The following is a 16,724-nucleotide window of genomic DNA, read 5'->3' as shown; positions in this document are numbered from 1 at the left end:
GCACTGAGTACTGACAAAGGCATTGCACTCACTTTCATTCCTGAAGCTGGTACCGATACAGAGGATGAAACTGATATCAGACCCGGAGATGTAGAGTACTGCAATCACTGTGCTGGCAATGCTCTTGGTACCAAGCAGGAAGCTGACTGCAACCCTGACCCTCAGATACGAGGCTGTGTGGAAGACAGTACCGACAACAAGTCTAGATCCAGTCCATGCAGCACTCAGGACACCAAAGAAGCTGCCAGCACAATCAAATGTTCCTCGGTAGTGGAGAATCAGGAACAGAAAAACACAGCAAGTCTGCTGATGCCTGATATGCTGCCAGTGCAGAAACTGTTGGTGCCATCACCACTCTCATTGGTACCGGACTCAGTGGACACCCTTTGGACAGTACGGGAGTTTATAGTATGGCATCCATCTGATCTTGCCTCAGTATTGGAGAGCGAGTGGATTGTCCAGCTCTATCCTGAGTACTGAAGACTCACATTGCTAGTCTGCACTCCTCCGCAACAGGGAGCAGGAATCTCACTGAGCTCTGGAACAGCCTCAGTCCATTTTGTGGGTTCTTTTTCCTTAGAGGAACACAGGCAGGAGAACGATCTCCCTTCTTCCTGGGTGAGGAATCCAAATCTGGTTGTGAAGCCCCAGCCCGTAGCAGCTCAGGCGCTTTCTGGGGGCCCGATAATCTGTGGCAGCCCCCAGAGAGAGTAAGTGGACCTCATGGCCTGCTGCATAAGGTTCTTCTTCAAGTACAAGTCTATAGCCACCTGAGTTCTCTTCGTTACGTCTAAACCGTGATTAAAAAAAAATTCACAGCATTGAGTCTCAGACCTCGGGTCAGCTGACTTGGGCTCACTGGAATTGGGCTGAACGGCTATAAAATTGAAATGTAGGGCTTTGAGACCCTCCTGCTTCGTAAGGTCTCAGAGCCTGGGTTGCAGCCCAAGCCTGAACATCTACACTGCAATTTTATAGCCCCACAACCTAAGCCCGTGAGCCTGAGTCAACTGACCTGGGCCAGCAGCGGCTGTGCCATGGGTCTTTTATCGAACAACCTGCAGATGAAGCACCTTTCCTTAATGTGCCCTTCCACAAAGCACCATAAACACTGAGTGTGGGAGTCACCAGTACAGATAGCTACCCCAAATGATAAACAATGCTTAAAACCTGGAGAAGGCATCACATCAGGCAAAAAACTCTACTTACTACACTAAATAAAACCTTAAGGTACTGCTAAACTAACTATTTACATAAGAAAACCACAGAAACATCATGATAGAGGAAAGTGAGGTGAAACACCACACTGAACGTGCCAACTCAACCGTGGGCAGTGAGAAGGAACTAAGGGGGTAGCCATGGGAGGGGCTACAAGGCCGAAGGGTGCAAGCACCCCCCGAGGGGCATTGCTAAGGAAAGTTTTCCAATTGATGCGCTGGGCACCTGTATACCCAAGTGGAATACATATCTGCAACCACTTGAAGAAGAAATAGGTCTTGTCAAACAAACCTGATTTCATTCTTTGATTGAAACTTGTTATCAAAGTTTGGTTGATAATGCTAACTGTGTAGATGTAATACACTTTTCTAAAGCATTGAGTTAGTACTGAACAACATTAATTAAAAAATAGCACTACAAACTATCAATAAAACACATTAAATGATTAAGAACTGGCTAACCGATACTATTCAACATTTCCTCAACAATCTGGAAGTAAATATAACTGCAGATAGAATTTGCAAATGGCACAATGATACATGATGACAGGGCGGCCACACAGAATTATCTGGATCATGTAGTAAGCTGGGCCCATTGAAACAAAATGCATTTTAATACAGCCACATGCATCTAAGAACAATGAATGCCGGCTATATCTACAGAATGAGGAAATGTATTCCAGAAAGCAGAGATCCTGAAAAGAATTTAGGGGTCAAATGGACCAGCAACTCCACATGAGCTTCCAGTGCAATGCTGTGGCAGAAAAGGCTAATGCAATCCTTGGATATACAAAGGAGTAGTGAGTAGGAGCAGGGAGGTTATTTCACCTCTGTTTTTGGCAGTGGGGAGACCAATACTAGAGTACAGTGTCTGCTTGTAGTGTCCACATTTTAAAAAGGATACTGGAAAATTGGAGAGGGTGCAGAAGAGAACCACAAAAATGATTTGAGGCTGGAGAAAATGCCTTCCAGTGAGAGATTAAAAGGGCTCAGTATGTTTAGTTTGTTAAAAAGAAAAATGAGAGGTGATTTTATTATAGTGCATAACTACAGTACCTACACAGGTAGAAAATATTCAATATTAAATAGCTCTTTAAGCTCGTGGAGAAAGGTGTAACAAGAGCCAACGGCTGGACGCTCAAGACAGACAAATACAAAATTAGGCACAAATTTTTAACAGTGAGAGTGAATATCATTGGAACAAACTTCCAAGGGAAATGGTGGAGACATCTTTTCATGTCTTCAAATCAAGACTGGATGCCTCTCTGGAAGATATGCTTAAACCAAATACAAATTATGCTTTAGTTAAACACAGATTATTGGGCTCAATACAGAGGTAATGGAGTGAAATTTAATGGCCTGTGATATACTGGAGGTCAGACTAGATGAACTAATGGCCCCCGCATCTGGCCTTAAACTCTATGATTTATTAAAAAAAAAAAAAAAGCAAAACCTTAGATGATATATATGTGTGTGTGTGTATGTATATATATATACATACACACACACACATATATATCCACACATATATATATATATAATGGATAACTCCTGTGGGTCTCTGAAATGCTGGCCCTAGTATTTGTTTGAAGTAATGCTGCTTCCTTTCTGTATACTTTTGAAGATGAAGTTTCTCCTACCACCAAGCGAAGACTTATGCTAGAACACCTGTAACTTTCATGCTTTCCCTAGTTTCAGTTAGTGCACATCTCCTTTCAAGCCTTTTATGGCCCCTAAATCAGTTTACTGTGCTTTTAGTACATTACCCATAAGAATTGCATAGACAAGAACCTACCGGGTCTTCTAGCATCCTGATGCATGAAACAAAGGATTCTCCATCTACGCTATTTTCTCATGTAATGTAATCTACACCTAAACATCAACCATTGGCACTCCTTAAATAGATTATTCCCATGACAAACTGCTTTAACAGTTAAGAATTTTCTCTTCCAAAATTATTTTAGGTAAATTGTCATTTAGTTCCAAGCCATTGTTCCTTGTCATGCCGTTCTCAAACACAAATAATCCCTCTACTTTAATACTTCTCAGATATTTGTAGACTATTATAGTCACATCATACCTTTTCTTCAGGTTTTACCATTAGATCATTTTTGCCTGATATATTCTCACAATTTTATTATTTTTGTCAGCCATCTCTGGTTTCATTCTCAAGTCTCAGCCTCATCTCAAACCCTTTTAATCTCATTTTTTTAAATTAATACAAACAATTTTTCAAACCTCTTAAAATACCTAAAAGTAATCTTTAAAAACCCAAACATTTGTTGTTTGTTCTTCTGCACTTTTCAGTTTGTCTATAGCCTTCTTATTATATAACTCCCAAAAGAGCATACAAAATGTGGTCTAGTGGTTAATATAGGAAACTGGGAATCAGTACTGCTGAACTGTATTCCCAATTCTGCTACAGACTCGTTGTGTTAATTTAGGTAAATCATTAAATCATATTTAGCCTGTTTCCCCATCCTTAAACTAGCAATAATGGTGTTTATATGTCTCAAAGGGCTTAAGTTTCACTAACAGACAAGTGATCTGAAAACCCTTTAAAAAACAGTATAAGTTCAAATTATATATTATTATTATTATTATAATACCATAGATGTGTTTTTATCATCAGCTCTAGGTATCTCTGTAATCTCTTCTGATTTGTATTCTGTTTCTCAATTGATAGGAAGGCTGCCAGCTTCCCTGATTTTGACTAGGCTATCCCTTTACTTTCATTTTCAGCTCCCTCTGCCAGGCACTGGAGCCTCTTCTTAATTATGCCAGGGTGTGGGAGAGCTATTTGTGCAGTTTTCATATTCTCAGTTTGCTCCAGTATTATCTCTGTTTGCTCCACACTGCTCCTACACGTAATGGGGGAAGAGGAATATTATTCAGAGGTGCTGTGGGAGTGAACTGGTGCAAGTCCATCATGAGCAGGGTCCCCAGACTGCTGGCAGGACTGGGAGGAGGTACTAGTAAACTACCCAGGAAGCTCAGAACTGAGCTGCGAGGGAGAAGAGAAGTCAGACCCAGGCCAGGTAATGGCAGATATGATTTCAGTGACAACCAGGAGAGGACAGCAGAGAGAGGTGAATACCCAACAGCTCTTCAGCTGCAGAGGAACAAAAGGAAGAATGCCCAGTACAGCAGCTGCAGCCTGTGTCAGGAGCAAAGGATTTGAGCCTGGTGAGATGGGTGTAACAGGTGTGCTTTGGGGTAGGGACATACAGGGCTTAACTGAACCTTGGCTGGAGTGCAAGGTGATAAACCCTAATGAGTGTCCCCTAGCATTTAGTTATCTTTGCTAACCGCTGCCATTTTACCCTAAAGCAGTGGTCCTCAAACGAGGGTGGGGAGGGAGCGCCACTCAGCCTCCTCTACCCCCAGCTCCATTCTGGCCATGCCCTCGGCTGCAGCTGCAGCCTGGCTCTGCTCTGGGCTGTGCCCTGGCCCCCACCTTCCACTCCTGGCCATGGCTCCTCTCCCAGCTTGGGGTCAGGAGGCACAGACACATTCTATTACTGATAAAGGAGAGCGTGAGAGGAAAAGTTTGGAGACCACTGCCCTAAAGCCACAAATTGGGCTTTGTGCAAGGATCTTATGCTGCATGCAGCTTTGAAATGTAAACTCTTGGAAATGGTTTTACCACATACCTTGTGATATTTATTCAATTTTACATGTTTTATCATCATTTACCTACTAAACTTTTCCAAGAAAAAGTGTTAAAAGCAAAGTGATCAGCATGATGTTGATTTTTTGAGTTACCAAGTTACTATTTCACTCCCCTGGGAAATATCCCTTGTATGTATTACCTACCCTACAGGTATTCCTTCCTCCAAATTAAAACAGGGCTCCCTGCTCCCACCTGGAAGTATCAAAATTAACTGTTTCCCCTTGCTCTGTTTCTTTTCACTGGGAACAGAGATTGAGGAAGAAGGGTGGTGGATCCTATCTTCCCTGCTGGCTTTATTATGCTGTTTTTTATTCACTTGGAACAAACTCTTACAAGAGCCCTGGGCAACAGTTTCCTTCCCTGCTGTGCGTAATATATTGGGAGTAGTTATCACACCTTGTATCTTTGTACCTCTGCAATGCTGTCATGGAGAGCATAGTAAGGGATAATCCTTCCTCAGCACTGCTATAGAAAACATGGGTTCCCCACAATAAAAACTGCTTTGTCAAAGTGAAAGAGTATCTTCCATTAGTTCCTTTTGTGCTTTACTATTAGCCATACATCTTTCTTGCAACATGTCTGAAATATTAATCTCCGTTACTAGCATAAAAAGTTGCCTTGCTTTATGGAATATAATTATTTTGATATTCACAAGTCATACACTGCTGTCTGGCTCTCTGCAAACAGCCTCAAGGGTTATTTAATATTCTGCTTCAGGAAGGCTTTCTTTCTGGTTCACACCTAGATTTCATCTACCCCAGGATTAGCTATAGTTGACAAAAAGCAGTTACTGTCTTTCCAATGAAATCCAATCTTTCTTCTGGGCTGAATTTCCCTTCCTTTTCAGAAATACCCAGTAGCTGGACGTGGGGTTGAGAAAGTGGGACACTCCATTGTTTTTATGCTACACTGTGTCCCAGAAAACTGGAAACATTCCTGTCTTCAGGGCCCAACTGGGTGTCCCTGTTACTTTTTACAATCAATCAAATAAATTAAATAAAATGCTGCTTTGTCCCAGTTCTGTGGCCCCTGCAGACACCCCCTGAAAGAGCTATCAGGCAGATGACCTGATGAAACTGATACCTGCTAAATGGGTGCACTTCAAACAACATCATTCATAAGACCAGTCAAATATTTCTGCCCTCCCCCCTCCAAGCAAGCAAGGTGACAAGATGTTCCAGAAACCCAAGAACACCCCAGGTTTTGAGGGACGTCCCGTTCTTCCAGTTCAGTTCACTAAAATCCCTGTGTTTTTGTAATGCTGTCATAGTTGCCAGAAGCCTTGCTGTGTTGCGGCAGGATGGAGGAAATGGGGCAGTAAGCCTTTCCACCTCTCTGCCCAAACTCTCCCACCTTTCTGATCCCCACCTATCTCCCATGTCCTTCAACATGTTTTCTGTTAACAGAACATAACGTAAAAAAATTTGTTTTCACGCAACACACAGCCAAACACACTTTAACACTAATATATTTAGGGCTAACAGGGCATAACTGTGCTTGGAATCACTGTTTAGTAATTATTGTGCAGTATATTTCTAAACTAAGCACAATTGTAAAAAAACACAGAAGCAATGATAATTCATACTACATGATTTAGGGGCTGTGGTGCTTTACTAAAGAAAAAATCTGGTTAAAATATACAACTCCCCCCCACACACACTTTGTCCTTGCTCAAAATAAAAATCAAAGTGAATATAATGTACTATATCAAATCGTTCTGAAAAAAAAAAGTGCATCTTGAGCCACCATTCCAGTTACTTGTCAGATACAAAGGAACAATGGCTCTTTTCTAACAGCACCATTGATGGGGCAGTTATGGGCTTACTCTACACACAAAGTTGTGCTTGTTAACTAAAGAGATAAAGTTAGTTTAGCTAAACCGCTGCAACTCTGTGCGTAGACACATTTCCTCAACGGTTTAAATCTGGCTTCCACTGGTTTAGCTTGTCCCATGTTAAACCAAAGCAGAGTGTTCCCATACTAAGGTCATGTCTACATTACAGACACTACAGCGGCTCAGCTTCAGTGCTGGATGCTTACTATAGCAATGGATGGGAGGTTTCTGTTGTTGAGGTTAATCCGCCACTAAAGCGGTGGTAGCGAGGTCAATGGAAGAACTCTTCAGTTGATCTAGCCGTTTCTGCACTCCAGGTTAGGCTAGCATAATTACATTACTCACAAGTGTGAATTTTTCACACCTCCAAGTGATCTCGGTAGGTCAACCTAATTTTTAAGTGTAGAGCAGGCCAAAGTTGCATTAGTTTAGCTAAACTGATTTTACTCTTATCCCAGGACTGCTTACTTTGCTTAAGAATCTTTGATGTGGGGACCCTTGCAAAGGCTTTCTGAAAATCAAGGTACATTATATCCACGGATCACCCTTGTCCACATGCTTTTTGACCTCCTCAATGAATTCTAATAGATTGGTCAAGCATGATTTCCCTTTACAAAAAACATGTTGACTCTTTCCCAACATATGTGGTTTATCTATGTGTCCGACAGATAAAGTCTGTTCTTTACCATAATTTCAACTATTTGCCTGGTTTTGAAGTTAGGATTACCAGCCTGTAATTGCCAGGATCACCTCTGCAGACTTCAAATAAAAAAAGTCAATGTTACATTACCTATCCTCCAGTCATCTGGTACACAGACTGATTTAAGTGATAGGTTACATTGCACAGTTGGTAGTTCTGCAGTTCTATAACTGAGTGCCTTCAGAACTCCTGAGTGAATACCATCTGGTCTTGGGGACTTACTACTGTTTAATTTAACAATTTGTTCCAAAACCTCCTCTACTGACACCTCAGTCTGGGTCAGTTCGTCAGCTCTATCACCTCAAAAGAATGGCTCAGGTGTGGGAATTTCCTTCACAACCTTTGCAGTGAAGACTGATGCAAAGAATTCATTTAGATTCTCCACAATGGCCTTGTCTTCCTTGAGTACTCATTTAGCACCTCGATTGTCCAGTGGCACCAGAGACTGTTTGGTCGGCTTCCTGTTTCTGATGTAGCTCGATTTTTTTTTTTGCTGTTAGTTTTCATGTCCTTAGCTAGTTGCTCTTCAACTTCTTTCTTGGTCTGCCTTATTATACTTCTATACTTGACTTGCTGTAGTTTACATTCATTTCTATTTTCTCGCTTGTCTACACTACAAAGTTTTGTCGGCAAAAGCTGCCTCTTGCCAACAAAACAGGGGAAGTGTACACACTACAAAGCTACTTTTGGAAGCAAAACTCTGCTGTTTTGACGACAAAATAAAACCTCAGTGAGAGTCATAAAGTCTTTTGCGGCAAAGTTAAAGCAACAAAACATCAGTACAGACACTGCTGTTTGTTTTGTCAACAGAACTGGCTTCCACCAGTATTCCACCATGCCTGCTGTGACCGCCAAGATCTCTGCTGTCCTGCAGGCATGCGCCCCTCCCCTTTCAAAGCTCCGGGAAGTATCTGACAGCTGAGCGTGCTGCTCCGTTTGGGGAACAAAGAGCAAATCTTTGGAATGCTCCTGTTCTGCCCTGCAATAGGAACACAGAGGCAGGCAGACTGCTGCTGCAGGGAGCGGGAGTGAAGGGTGGGAAAGGGGGGTGGGGGGAGAAGAGAACAGAACTGCTATGCTGTTTTGACATTCCTCAACATGGAGAGCTCACAGAGCTGCTGAGGATGCCTCTCCAGGCAGCTGAGAAGGCTGTTGAAGAACTTGAAGGGAATCACAGAACCATAGGCAGGCAAGCAGGGCTGCTTCGGGAGAGACTACTATGCCGAGCACAGCTGGGAGCTGACATACGGGGGGTGTCCCCCTCCTCCTGCCTCAGGAAAGGTCGGTCAGCCTGCTGTCTCCCCAGCTCCAGACAACCACTCCCCTCTCCTTCTCTGCACATGCTTCTGTTGAAAAAGCAGCTGACAATATACTAGGATGCCCCTGGAATGATGGGATTGAGAAACCTGCATCATGTGACACTCTACCTGCCCCATGAGGCATTGCAAACCCTTCCCAAAGCACCCTGTGGGCCAGTTGCATAGTGGGATAGCTACCACAGTGCACTACTCTCTGTGTCAATGCAAGAGCTGTTAGTGTGGATGCGCTCTGCCGACACAAAGAGCTAGGTGTGGACATGCAACAGCAGTTTTAATTAAAGCAACATAACTTTTGCCGACAAAACTTTGTAGTGTAGACAGGGCCTAAGACTATGTCTGCATTAGAGAACTTACAGCAGCACAGCTGTACCAATGCAGTTGTGCCACTGTAAGATCTCTCATGTAGCTGCTCTATGCCGACGGGAGAGAGCTCTCCCATGGACATAATTAAATCACTCCCAGCAAGCAGTGGTAGATATATTGGCGGGAGAAGTTCTCCCGCTGATATAGCACTGTGCACACTACCACTTATACTGGTGAAACTTATGTCGCCCAGGGATGTGTTTTTTCACACCCCTGAGAGACATAAGTTTTGCCAACATAAGTAGCAGTGTAGACATGGCCTTTGATTTGGTTTCCAATTTTTAAAAGATGCCTTTTTGCCTACAACTCCCTCTCTTACTCTGCATAGTCATAGTGGCATTTTTTTGGGTCCTCTTACTCTTTTTGTTTTATGTGGGGAATACATTTAGTTTTAAAACACCATAATAGAGGCCCCCACTGTCTCCACGTATCTTGCAGGCATTTCACGCTTGTGACTATTCTAGGATGACCAGACAGCAAGTGTGAAAAATCAGGATGGGTGTGGGGGTTAATAGGCACCTATATAAGACAAAGCCCCAAATATCAGGACTGTCTCTATAAAATCATTTGAGCATAAGCTTTTGTGAGCTATCCGATGAAGTGAGCTGTAGCTCACGAAAGCTTATGCTCAAATAAATTTGTTAGTCTCTAAGGTGCCACAAGTACTCCTTTTCTTTTTGCGGATACAGACTAACACGGCTGCTACTCTGAAATCTATAAAATCAGGACTTCTGGTCACCCACTGTTCCTTTTAATGAGCCTCCTCATTTTTGCACAGTTCTCCTTTTTAAAGTTATATGCTACTGTGGTGGGTTTCTTTGGTATTTTCCCCCTACAAGGATGTTAAATTTAATTACCTTATGATTGCTATTACTCAGCAGTTCATCTATACTGACCTCTTGGACCAGGTCCTGTGCTCCACGTAGGACTGAATCAAGAATTGCCTCTACTGTGATCCTAGGGGAATGTGGAGTAGCAGTAAGGAGGTGGTAGTACCTCTGTATACAGCATTAGTGAGACTGTGAACGAATGGGACAAGTCTAAATTATGAACTGCGCTTTGTATTATATACTGAACAGACGTCTAATCTTGCCTGACAGCAGCATATTGTACCACGTTACAGACACCACCCCTATCCAGGAAAGGTTCTTGATACCTTGTTGAAGGAGTATCACAAGGAAACTATCAAAATGGGCAATCTAGGGCCTGGACTTAGATTGTCTCTCAGCTGCTGACCCGCCCCTCTTGAACAATGATTTTCCTATACAGGGGATCTGTAGATGGGGCAAGCATGACAAAGTGGACGTGGGGCTGGACTTCTCAGTTGGACACATGGCACAGAGGAGAGATCATCCTACTTAAGAATAAATTCTGCTCTGTGCAAGACAGTCGACCACTGCCACACATAAGGAGAACTTGCAGGAAAGAGTGACCAGGATGGACTCATCCCAGCCTAACAAACCTCAGACTCACAAGAAGAATGAGATCAGAATAGGGGTGGATGTGTCCCAGAACTTCCGCTGTTTAAGAAGGATGAATTCGAACTGGAACAGGTACAGAGAAGGGCTACTAGGATGATCCGAGGAATGGAAAACCTGTCTTATGAAAGGAGACTCAAAGAGTTTGGCTTGTTTAGCTTAACCAAAAGAAGGCTGAGGAGAGATATGATTGCTCTCTATAAATATATCAGAGGGATAAATACCGGAGAGGGAGAGGAATTATTTAAGCTCAGTACCAATGTGGACACAAGAACAAATGGATATAAACTGGCCACCAGGAAGTTTAGACTTGAAATTAGATGAAGGTTTCTAACCATCAGAGGAGTGAAGTTTTGGAATAGCCTTCCAAGGGAAGCAGTGGGGGCAAAAGATCTATCTGGCTTTAAGATTAAACTCAATAAGTTTATGGAGGAGATGGTATGATGGGTTAACATGGTTTTGGTAATTAAATATTCATGGTAAATAGGCCCAATGGCCTGTGATGGGATATTAGATGGGGTGGGATCTGAGTTTCCCAGGAAAGAATTTTCTGTAGTATCTGGCTGGTGAATCTTGCCCATATGCTCAGGGTTTAACTGATCGCCATATTTGGGGTCGGGAAGGAATTTTCCTCCAGGGCAGATTGGAAGAGGCCCTGGAGGTTTTTTGCCTTCCTCTGTAGCATGGGGCATGGGTCACTTGCTGGAGGATTCTCTGCTCCTTGAAGTCTTTAAATTATGATTTGAGAACTTCAATAGCTCAGATATAGGTGAGAGGTTTTTCGCAGGAGTGGGTGGGTGAAATTCTGTGGCCTGCGTTGTGCAGGAGGTCAGACTAGATGATCATAATGGTCCCTTCTGACCTTAGTATCTAGTATCTATGAAGATCTGTAACTTTCGGGCACTCAAAAACTTAAGTCTCCGCTTAAGAGTTTCTTCTGCTAAGCTTGTGTTCCTTGCTTTCCTGCCACATTGTCACAGAAGGGGTTTAACTAGATGCTCAGAATGTCCATATTGTAGGTGGAGCTCTGAGGGAATATGTGTAAGTGACTGGGGGACTCAGGAGGTCTCAGACATCCAGACATCTACTGCAGCTGTGCAATGGTGTCCCATATCCCAAGAAAGGGTCAGATAAGAGGTCAGAGCCTAAGAGCATGTATTATAGATCCAGAGCTAGCAACAGTGAATAGATTCGGCCCAGACCCAGGTGATCAGAAAGCTTATGGGACCAAGCAATTGGGTTGACTGAGAAGAGATTAGTGACTGTCTTTACAATTATTAAAAGTCATTATTTAAACCTATTTATACTATTTTTTCTTGATTGGATATTTATTTCTACAAGGTATCTTTTGTTCAATCACAAGTTATCGGCCCGATCCAGGATTGGTTGAAATCCTATGGCCTGTGTTATGCAGGAGGTGAGATTAAAATACTGTAAATGGTCCTGTCTAACCTTAAAATCTGTATGAATAATTTCTCCTTAAGAAAATCGAAACCATCTACTGAATATTCAGTATCTTCTAATACTTCATAATCAGACCTTCTTTTCCTGCGTTCCAAGTAAAAAGAAAAATCAGTCCTCACTTTCCTGAAGCTTGCACCTTTGCCATGGAAGATGCTGGAACCTGCACAGGAAGACCAGTATTAAAACGTGTGTGTGTCGGGGGTGGGGGTGGGGGGTTGTTTTTTTTGGAGAAGCAGTGTGATCTTGCATGCTAAACACAAGACTGGGAGAAAAGATCCCAGTTCTAATCCTGACTCTGTTACTGACTTGCTATGTGATACTGGGCAAATCCTTTAACCTCAATATTTCTCAGTTTTTCCATCTGTAAAATGAGATTACACAAGACTTCCTTACCACCACACAGGAATGTTGTAAGGACTAGTTAATGAACATGTCGGCGGCTTTTTAGATAGAAGCACTAAGTGTTATCAAATGCTGCTACACTAGTTCATTAAATGAACTGATTTATCTTCTCTATCTTCAATAAATGTTTCCTATTCGGCTTTGGTGGAAATGTTTATTTTGCTTTAGAACTTTTTGAATAAAGCCAGCCAGATGAACGTGCACTGGGCACGCTGTTCTGCACTAGACTTTGGTTAATTTATGGAAGGCCATCTGCTGGCACTGTGAAGGACATGAATTATGGCTAACAAATGGTCTGTCATAGGGTCATAAGAACATAAGGTCTATACACCTCTGCTGGTTTGGCACCCAAAGAGTTAACAAAGTAACTGCCTGTCTGCTCAGCCAGAACCGACTGGCAGCCCCACAGCAGCTCTGAAGATAAGAAGGCTGCAAGGGAGGAGAGCAGGTCAGCTGCCAGAGAGGCAGCAGCATTGCAGAGAGTGGCTCCCTCCCGCAGACTGGTGAGAAGCTGTCAGACAAACCAACACTCCCAAGAGGGGGAAGCAAGACAAGGCTGGGGAAGCCAAGAGCCCAGGAGAGGTAGGAAGAAGCTCAGGGAGCAGCAAGGGACTGAGGAGGACTGGTTTGGGCTGTTCCAAACAAGGTCCCTGAGCTGAAACCCAGTGGAGCAGGAGGACCTGGGTTCCACCACTAACTCCAGCCAGGGGCTTTTGGAGAAAAAAAGTCTTAAATCCAGGAAACCTAGGGCTGATCAGTCCCCACTAGAGCCACTAAACCTCTGACTCCCCATAACCCGGAAAGGGGCAAAGACTACTGAGGAGGTCTTGGGTCATAACAAACACAGACTTGGGCATGATGACATAAAATGGATGGAGCCAGCCATTAAAGTAACTCCACTTCTCACCATGGGGAGGGGGGTGTGTGTGTGTGCTAACAAAGGCCCCAATATTACATGCTCACACAACATGAGCCAATGTGATGAAATGCTTCCGAGTAGGTTACTATTTTGTAACACCAGAACTAGGAACATTTCAGTGGTCTGTAATGTGAACACTTTGAAGCTATTTGTATTTTTTTGCTTACAAGTTTTAATTTTTTTTTAACTTCATAAACAATATTGAAAAAGTCTTATTCTTGTTTAAGTATACTAAAAAGTCAGCATGAGATCAGTAGTATTATTTTGTCACAGTATGTGAAAGCAGTTACATTTGATCTAGGATAACCTGTACCTCATCTCTTTTATATGTGGTCTGAAAGGTTAAGTTTACTATTTCAGTCAATGTTAGCACCATAATTTCTTGGGACACTCACCACTCTTAGAGTTGAAGGATTTAACCGTTTAAAAAAGTCAAAACTGAACCAGGTTTGCTAAAAATAATTGCAATACGCTAAACTCTGAAGATATATGGAAGCAGCTCCCTTTGAATTCAATGTGAATTGCTCACAATATATCAGAGAGAAAAATATGAGCTAGTATTTTTTAAAGTGATTTGCATGGGTTGATATTTTCTGTCTCACAAATGGTTTGTAGAACAGAGAAAGAAAAACTCCATTTGATTATTAATTATTATTTGTGTAACAACAGCACCCAGAGACCCCAACCTAGATCAGGACACTATTATGCTAGGTAGTATATCTGAAAATAATATAAAGGCTCCTGTCCCAAAGAACTTAAAACAGAAGTAGGCGGGACAAAGAGAAAGAAAGTACTACTCTGTCAGTTTTACAGATGGAGAACTGAGGCACAGACAGATTAAGTGACTTACTCAGGGTCACAAAAAAAACCCCAACCTGTGTAAGGCAATGTCTACACAGCAGCTAGTAGGGTGCTTCCTGTGTGAAGACAGACACACTAGCTCTGCTTGAGCAAACATGCTAAAAATAGCATGTCTGGGTGGCACGGGCTAGCTGTCCGAGTACAGTCCTGCCTAACCCCCAGGTATGAACTCAGGAGGCTAACACTAGCTGCTGCAGCCATTTGTAAGCATGCTGGAAAGCACCATCCCAGCTGCTGCGTAGACATATCCTAAGAGCCAGAAACTAAACTCAGATGTCTTTGGTCTGAGGCCTTAATCACAAAAGCATCTTTCTTCCATATAACTGAAGACAAGTTAGCTTCTTAAGATATAAAATACAAATTCAGCCTTCATTTACATTCTTACAACTCCACTGTGCTCAATTAGTTTGTTAAACACTCACAGTGTAACATTAAGACATAAGAGGACTGTCTCAAGGATCTCACAGCCTAAAGACGTATACAATACCATCTATGCTGAAAGACCTAGAGGACAGAGATTTTTACAGACTGTACTTTGCTCTATGCAGTCTCACATAGCATGAAGCACACTAACAGCACTTAAATAATGAGGTTCAGTGATAACTGGTGCCCAAAACAAGTGGTAGGGCTGCAGAAGACAAGCCCTCATTGACTTTAGCAAAGCCACTACTGAAAATCCTGTCCTTACTATTTAAGCATATTCATTTTAAGGTTTGCCTAAATGATGTCAGATGGTCCACAGGCTCTATGGATCTAAGTTACCAAACTCAAAAGACATCTCCCTTGCTCTATATCTCAGAGAAGTAAACATTTTATGGTACAGTAGGAAGGTGAACCGTCAATCTTCCTCTTTCCTCATAGAGTTTTTATCTATCACCACACACCTGGGGGGGTCAGGTTTTATATAAATATGTATATAAACAACAACACTCATTCCCCATTTCCCCCCAGAGGAAATCCCTGGACTTATCTTATATATTCAGAAGAGAAGAAAATGTATATTCTTTAGAGGACCATGAGATACACAAACAGATTTAAAAAAAAATACAAATGAACAAGCGCAGACAAATCAGCTATCCACTGTAATGGTACTTACCATGGTTTATCCCTTGACACTTTTGAAGGAAAGACTGTGTGCTGTTTGCTAGTGGAGGTAAGTAGATTGTCTTTGGGAGTTTTGAATGGCTTTGAGTTGCTGCTGACAGGGTTATGGCCGCTGATACAGGATTTCTGTTTAATTTGTACTACTGATGTCCTGGAATTGGAGGGTGGAGAAGCTGGAGATGGGGAAGGTTTACATATTGAATTGTGTCTTCGTTCTGTAATGGACAAAGAATACATTTTAAAACATTTCACAGGCAAAAAAATTAAATAAAAGCAGTTAGAAAAGATGAAGTTATACCATTCAGTGTTGCAATCATGAGGCTTTCAGCACACAACATTACACTGGTTAATTATTGTTGAAATCAGTCATAATGCAAATATGAAACACAAAAACAACTATGTACAGTGCTCTGAAGATTGTTAAACACTATGTAAGTGCTAATAGCAATACTTATCATTTTATCAGGAGATCTCAAAGCATTTTACAAACATTTTACAAACTGTCAATACCTTTGTAAAGTACAGCAAGCAAATATTACTGTACCTAATTTTTAGTACCAAAGGGGAAATGGAGGCACGGAAATGTTAATCCTTAATAAACTGTTCGGTTCTCAGATTACTCACCTAAGGATCTACTAATTTTCTAGGGAGCTCCTTGTGATGGACGTGAGGCTGCTTTGTAATAATTTACGAATACTGTATATGACCTAGTTACTGGGATGTTTACAGTATGAATATGTTGGTTTAGTTTAATTATGGACTGCAAGGAAAACAAATAGAAAGAACAAAGAATAGCTCAAGATAAGCCACCTCTCCAGAAAACACTTCAGGGTTATTAAGAGACAATGCCCAAACTATTGGCAGTGAAGATTCTACCTTCAGGCTCCAACCAAGTTACAAAAATTTGTTTGCCATGGGGGGGTGCGGGGCACTGCTGGGAGCCAGATGAGCAAAAGGTCTATAAACAGTTACAAAGACACTATGCAGAAGTCAGGTAGTTGGTGAGCTGTTCAGCCTGACATTCAGGACTCACACTGGGGTGTCTGAAGAAGCTAGGTCTGCCTAGCTCTCATTACAGGCTTTAGTTAAGTTAGATAAGCATGAAGGACTGTTTACAAATCTTTTTTCTCTAAATGCTTAATTCTTACTGTTCAGATTAAACAATACTTTGGCTTAAGAAGTCTGTCTGACCACTGGTCACAGACTCCTGAAGGGAAGAACTGCAGGTATTGAACCCAGTCGGACCTGTAGGGTCAGCTATTCAACAGATGAGACACAAGATACTGTAGCCCAGGGTCCACTTTAATAGTGGGAGAACTGCAGAATTCCATATCCCAGGAGAGGCAAACGCAGAAGGCCTGAGACCTGTATGGATGCATTCAGAGGACAG

At 42.2% G+C, this 16,724-nt stretch overlaps 1 protein-coding gene across 5 annotated transcripts in view; it reads right to left on the bottom strand.

Moving 5' to 3' along the window:
- ATXN7L1 (ataxin 7 like 1) overlaps positions 1-16,724 on the bottom strand; it is a 197,855-nt gene that overhangs the window by 56,050 nt on the left and 125,081 nt on the right. For 4 of the 5 annotated variants that reach the window (XM_073328480.2, XM_073328479.2, XM_073328481.2 and 1 more), the window contains one exon: positions 15,327-15,549. In XM_073328480.2, the coding sequence (XP_073184581.2) occupies positions 15,327-15,549 (223 nt within the window). Of the gene's footprint in view, positions 1-3,826; positions 3,900-15,326; positions 15,550-16,724 lie in introns of those variants that run through there. The other variant, XM_073328483.2, reaches the window with a different exon arrangement.

The sequence above is a fragment of the Lepidochelys kempii genome, chromosome 1, assembly GCF_965140285.1.
Source record: "Lepidochelys kempii isolate rLepKem1 chromosome 1, rLepKem1.hap1, whole genome shotgun sequence".
Lineage (NCBI taxonomy): Eukaryota > Metazoa > Chordata > Testudines > Cheloniidae > Lepidochelys > Lepidochelys kempii.
This window is presented reverse-complemented; position numbering and strand designations above follow the sequence as displayed.